Source organism: Micropterus salmoides, unplaced genomic scaffold (assembly GCF_014851395.1).
Source record: "Micropterus salmoides isolate LMB-PRFRI ecotype aquatic unplaced genomic scaffold, ASM1485139v1 Ms_hic_scaffold_16, whole genome shotgun sequence".
In the NCBI taxonomy this organism is placed as follows: domain Eukaryota; kingdom Metazoa; phylum Chordata; class Actinopteri; order Centrarchiformes; family Centrarchidae; genus Micropterus; species Micropterus salmoides.
In genome coordinates, this window is record NW_024040707.1 from 25,218,058 (window position 1) to 25,224,807 (window position 6,750).

At 43.1% G+C, this 6,750-nt stretch overlaps 1 protein-coding gene across 1 annotated transcript; it reads right to left on the reverse strand.

Annotated features, from left to right (window-relative positions):
• Positions 1–710: 710 nt before the first annotated feature.
• On the reverse strand, positions 711–1,920 carry LOC119905197 (trace amine-associated receptor 13c-like). Its single transcript, XM_038721973.1, has 2 exons — positions 1,748–1,920; positions 711–1,521 (listed from the first exon to the last, which is right to left on the reverse strand). Exons 1-2 carry the CDS (start codon positions 1,918–1,920, stop codon positions 711–713), a joined length of 984 nt encoding a protein of 327 aa, XP_038577901.1.
• Positions 1,921–6,750: the final 4,830 nt, after the last annotated feature.

The window sequence follows — 6,750 nt, forward strand, 5'->3', positions numbered from 1 at the left end:
TTAGTACACAACATATCTAATTCAGTTGTATCAATGCATTGAAAGCATTTTTTATCAGCATTCTGTGTCAAACATGAAAACGATCTAAAGGGAATTAAATTATTAGATTATGTTGTATTGTAATGGGTATAAAGTAGCTCAAAATGCACTATATACAGTACAACCTGCAAACACCTTACTCACCATTCTTTATTTTCAAGTCATTTCTTTTTTTATAACAAATAAGATTAACAAGTTTCTTGTACTTAAATATGAAGGACATTAATGATTATTTTAATATTGCAATTGTGAGTTTGAAACTATGAGTTTACCCACATCAGTTTGAAGTGTTCATACGAAACTGTAGCCCAGTTTACTAATTTATGGTGGCAATAAAAGACGTGTTGCACAAAAATATGACACAAAAATAGTCATTTCTGACTAAGTTTGACTTTGTTGACATTGGAATATTACAGTAAATGTTTTTCCTTTCATTGTGGTGATTAGCATGATCACATACTCAACAACTGGAATACCATTTGTCCACAAATTGCGTTGAAGATACAATGGAGATACTAACATCAATACATGCGTACAACATTAACAGAATAACAGCATTTGTGAATTTAAGTCCTCTTCACTTCAGTTCACTTCTTCACAGCAACAGCACATCAAAAACACATTTCCTCCTTCACAGAAAAGCCTGGTGTAAGTCACTCCACAGTCCCTCTCTACTGTATGTTGGCCTCACTGGAGTGAGGCTGCAGTATTTCAAGTGTAATAATAAGTTTAACAGATTTTCTAAACCAGGGGTAGAAAAAGGCGTAGATCACAGGGTTTAGACAGGAGTTAAAAAATACCAGAAAAATCAGTACTACCTCAGCTGAAGAACCAATTACAAAGTCATAGCCTGAGAGAGAGACACAGTAACATGGACAGTAACACATGAGAAACACAGCAACAACAACACCAAGAGTCCTGGCTGCTTTCAGCTCAGATTTCTTAACAGTTACAGTCGCTGAACTCTTCAGTGTGACTGCTGTAATGTGTGAGCGCATGGCACGAGCCTGAGACGCAGCAACCACAAACACTCTCACATACAGAATGATGATGGCACTGATGGGAATGATGAATGTGAAAATAAGGTCAATAGCTCCTGTTATGATAATCACACATTCTCCATAACAGGAATTATACAGGCCTGGTTGTTTCAGGTTATCATATAAAAGCACAACACTGTAGAAAACAGAGTAACCCCAACACAGGAAAACACAGATTTGAACTCTCTTTGCAGTGATTTTGGTGGGGTAGTGCAGAGGGTCACAGATAGCCACATAACGGTCGACCGATATGAGCACCATGTTTACCACTGAGGCACAGAGCGTGATGCAGGGTATAAGATAAAACAGAGCACACACCAGGTCACCAAGGAGCCAGCAGGGCTCTGTGAAGAGGATTTGAAATGGCGTCACAAGGAGGCCCACAAGGAAGTCTGAGACAGCCAGAGAGAGGAGGAGGATGTTGGTGGGGGTGTGGAGCTGCCTGAAGGGAGAGAATATCATCACTGTGAATGTTACAACCACAAACAACATTATCACCAATAGAAGTAGTTGTTTTCTAAAAGCAGTAATGACAGTTGAAACTCCAGTGTATAAATGTGGCTGTTGTGAGCACTGTTGATAAACAAAAGTCTCATCAAACCATCAGGATGTAATGCTCAGATCTCATTACAACAAAACATTATCAATTCTAAGATATTTAACTCTGCCTGAAGTGGGAGATGGAAATGATGACCAGCAGGTTGAGAGCCGCAGTGAGCAGAGAGATGGAGGACATCACAATGTAAATGAACATTGCCTCAGACTGAGGGCGAATGTGCTTCTTGCAGGAGGTGTTGAGGAGTTGTGGAAAGCAGAGTTCAGCTTCCTCCGAGGTCTGCATCATCAGAGAGAGGGGAGGAGAGGAGAAGCTGCTGAACACACAGCTTTCCAAGCAAAAATTCTGTCATACAGCTGATTTATCTCTCTCCACATCCCCTCTTCTCCATCCCCTCCTGTCTGTCTCTCTCTTTCACACTGATCTGCCTCCTCCTTCACTCTGTACGTCATTCTCTGCATCTTCATCACTCTCGAGTATAACAGGTAGTTTGTATTGTTTTGGCTGATTCATGGACTCTAGTGACCACAGCCTTGGTTACAGCCCTTGGAAAAGACATCACGTAAAGAACAATTCCTATTCCAATTATTATTTATTTGACACTAACACTAATGCACTATGCTTCATGCAAATAATCAATCCACACACAGGAAGAAAAGAAATACTTAATAGTTTTATTGTATTAATAATCCCCCCTTCCCCTAGGTCTAGGGGAGGCTTTCATATGTAAATGAAAATGCTGTGAGCTATACAGATACCAATTAGGTAACCCCCCCACTGGTCAGAGGTAACAGTGAAACCTTTTTCTATCTCTTAATGTGTTAGCTTCAGTATAACAGAAATCAAGAGCATGACTAAACAGAGAATGAAATGTGGGGTGGTTTTACAGAGTTCAGAGGATAGTTGGAGAAATAAGATGTGCAGGATGTAACAGGAGAGACCAAACAATCAATCAAGACTTGGACTTGGACACATTGGACCTAACAGTACATAATTCAAAATAGGCAAACATAACTTAGGCTGTTGTGACTACTGTGGGCAAGGAGAAACAGAAGAGCATGTTCTTCAGTATCTTAGACTAAACAGAATGGTTGAGAGGGTATGAGTTTATTTTATTTATTAATGTATAAATAAAATATGGACTAATCCTTTGATCCACACTCCTTACCAGTTGGTGGTGCTAATGCACCAATTTGTTGTTTCCCAATCGAGGAGGAGAAGAAGAAGAAAACACTTCCAAGCTTTTGAACGTATAAATGCTCTTTTTGCTTTTTCATATTACTTGGGATTGGATGCAAGTTAATTTGTGGGGTGGTGGACGTGGTCAGCGTGATGAAGTAGGTCCGAGATTACATGCTCCGGTCGTTTAACGTTACATGACCGGAGAGTGAGAGGTAGGTTGCTGCTGAGCCACCCTCCATTGATAAAAGTTTATAAAAATTATTAATTGTAACTTGAACGTGAGCAAACTGTTGTATTCTGTTCTATGTAATATCTGACTTGTCCTATGTGAGTCCTGCTGTGATTTGAGTTTTTAATGAGTTCTGCCTTTAGATAAAAGGCTAATGCTAACAGAACTTATCCCTGACCTCTGAGTTGATGGAGGCTGAGGTTGGTAACTCTGGCCCAATCCCAATGTCCCCCCTAAGCCCTAAACCCTGAAGCCTCATAGACTTTACTGATGTCACTTGGAAAGTGATAGAGTTTGAGAGACTGCAAGGGCTCAAAATGCTGTAAACAGGAATGGGACAGCACTTTGCCCCTTAATCGCGTTACCTTGACGATGCTGAAACACGTTGCACACTTTTTTATGCTTTTGCCTTATTTTTAAGTCCTGCAGGCTCTTGCCCTACAGAGTGGAGGAGAGTCTAAATGTCAGTATATATTTGTAATTAATCAATACACTATTGCAGTGATGTTTCCGGCTCGTTTCCTGACTCTGGAAATGTATTAGTCCTAAAAGGACGGCAGGTTGGCACTGATGATTTTTTCGGCAGTCCTGACTGTCCATTGTAGTCTGTCTCTGTCCCTTTTGGTGGCAGATCCAAACCAGATAGTGATAGCTGTGTAAAAGTGCATTAGCAGATCCTTAGGCAGGTTGAGCTGCCTGAGCTGGCGCAGGAAGTACATACTCTGCTGGGCCTTCTTGATGATGGTGTTGGGCTCCCACTTAAGGTCCTGGGATAAAGTGGAACCCGGAAACCTGAAGGATTCCACAGCAGACAAAGGGCTATTGAGTATGGTGTGGGGGGCAGAGTGGGGGGGGCTCCTCCTGAAGTCCACGATCATCTCCACAGTTTTGTGCGTGTTAAGCTCTAGGTTGTTCTGACCGCACCAGAGAACCAGCTGATCAACCTCCCGTCTGCAGGGCGAAAAAAACACTACAGAGCGCCATCTTGGAGTAATCAAGAATGGAGTAAATAATCTTGGAATAAATTAGAATGCCAAAGATAGAAATAAACTAACTCAAAGCCTTAACCACAGATTTAGCTTTAATGTTGGCCAAAGGACATGGGGCAGAATACTGTGTGGACTGAGACATCACTGTCAACAGATACAAACTTCCACCGTTAGACTTGGGAAACATACCGACACAGTCAATCAACAAGTGCTCAAAAGGGTGAGACACTGCAGGAATAGGAGACAAAGGCAGAGGTTTAATAGTTTGCTTAGGCTTTTAGTGAGGGGAGAGGTATTCCAAAAGGTTGTTTAAAAAATAACTAAATAAATAACTGTATTCCAGGTTAAAACTGTAAAATATTTGTTTAGTCTGGCTTATTCATGGTTGTTGTTATTTGTTTATGTGTCTGACTTGATCTGCTGTTGGTGACTAGCAGGGCAGTAATGGGGTAATTTGCTATCAGGGTAGTGGGTTCCTTTGTCTCCATTTTGTTTGAGGAGTATTGTCTGGTGTCGCCCTGTTGAAAAGATGGCTAATGTGGAGGATTTTATACTAAAAACCAGGTGCTGAAAATTGCAGAGTATTATGAAGTAGACCTTCCAAAGCAGGGTCATAAGGAGGTCATATTGACAATGTTAAGGACCCAGTTAGGACAGCTTGAAGTTTTCCAGCATTAGCAATCTCTACTGGTTTAAAAGGTGATGTGATGGCCACTCAAGAAGATACCGCTGGTCCACTGTTGCAGGACAGGTTAAGTTTATCTCTGTCTGACTTTGGTGAATTGACTTTTGAACAAACAAAAGAAATGATGCTACTGTAGTACCAACAAGAGAGAGAGCATGAGGAACTATTATGAGCCCACAAGGAGAGGTTCTGTGCTTGAGAACAAGTCCTGGAGATTGAACGTTTAAAGGTAACTACAAAGTTGTTCCATTGGCTATCGTTATTGGGTTTGGGCCAGACGGCATGAAAGCCATGTGGCCAGCTGCAGCCTTGTTATGCCACTCCCCTGGTGAGGGGAGGGAGGCAGGGGCTCATCGCCGCGCCGCTCGACCGGCAAGGGAAGAGGGTGGGGGAGGTGTACATGTGGGCTCAGGCCAGCCACCTGACCATGTTACATTTACATTTACTCATTTGGCAGACGCTTTTATCCAAAGCGACTTACATTTGAGGAACAACATACAAGCATCAACAGAGCATCAACTACAGATCTACAACTGACAAAACATACTAGTAAGAGCAGCAATAAATACTAGTAAGAGCTCACAGTACATATCACATCAATGAGGTAGATACCTAGGGAAGGAAGTAAGAGTTAACAAAAAGTGCAATCTATACAAGATCAGATCATTGTAGGGGATAGAAGAAGAAGAGCACAGGAAGTGCATGTTAGAGGTTAGGAGTTAGGAGGAAGTGTTCTCGGAAGAGATGAGTTTTCAAGAGCTTCTTGAAGTTAGAGAGGGACGCCCCTGCTCTGATGGCGTGTGGTAGCTCACACAGTCACAGATGAGAATAGCCGGGACTGGGATTGCTTTGTGTGAAATTTGATTCTGGAGGCCACGGGGAGCCAGTGGAGGTCACTGAGTAATGGAGTGACATGAGTTTGTTTTGGGCTGATCAAAAACCAGACGCGCTGCTGCGTTCTGAACCATTTGTAAGGGCTGGAAGACCTGCACAAGCTGGAAGACCTGCTAGGAGGGCATTGCAATAGTCGATGCGAGAGATAACCATGGCCTGTACCAGAAGCTGGGTGGTGTACTGAGTGAGGTAGGTAGATTTTCCTTATGTTGTATAGAGCAAAGCAGCATGAACGAGAGACAGCAGCAACATGGTCTGAAAAGGACAGCTGGTCATCAATCATGACACCCAAGTTTCTCACCACCTTGGCTGGAGTGATGGTTGCGGAGTCAATTTGTAGTTTGATGTTATGGTGGATAGATTGTTTGGCTGGAATGACCAAGAGTTCAGTCTTAGAGAGGTTTAGTTGAAGGTGGCAAGCCTTCATCCATGCAGATATGTCCGATAGACAGTCCGTTATCCGCGCAGAGACAGTGGGATCGCCTGGCGGGAAGGATAGGTAGAGTTGCGTGTCGTCTGCGTAGCAGTGGTAAGAAGCCGTGCGAGTGAATGATCGGCCCCAGTGAGGTGGTGTAAATTGAGAAGAGAAGGGGCCCAAGCACTGAGCCTTGGGGCACCCCTGTGGAGAGGAAGTGGGAGGAGGATAATTGTCCTTGCCAAAAAACATTGTAGGAACGCCCCGAGAGGTAGAATTCGAACCACAGGAGTGCTTTACTCGAGATGCCCATTGTTGAGAGAGCGGATAGCAGGATCCTGTGGTTGACTGTGTCAAAGGCAGCTGATAGGTCAAGAAGGATAAGAACTGAGGATTGGGCTGCAGCTTTGGCTGACCTTAGGGCTTCTGTTACAGACAGAAGAGCCGTTTCAGTAGAGTGGGCACTCTTAAAACCAGACTGGTATGGATCTAGGAGGTCATTCCTTGAGAGGAATTCTGAGACCTGTTTGAATACTGCCCATTCAATAGTTTTGGATAAAAAAAGTAGAAGAGACACTGGTCGATAGTTCTCAACTTGAGTTGGGTCAAGAGAGGGCTTTTTGAGCAAGGGTGTAACCCGAGCCCTTTTGAAAGTTGTGTAATGTGTGGAGCGGCGATAGGATAACACTACACGCAGGGTGGTTTGTAGTGCTATCCTGTC

Coding starts and splice junctions, on each gene's coding strand:
- LOC119905197 (XM_038721973.1), bottom strand. CDS start 1,920: ATGCAGACCTCGGAGGAAGCTGAACTCTGCTTTCCACAACTCCTCAAC. Junction 1,522..1,747: donor ATTTCCATCTCCCACTTCAG/GCAGAGTTAAAT, acceptor CTCTCCCTTCAG/GCAGCTCCACACCCCCACCA.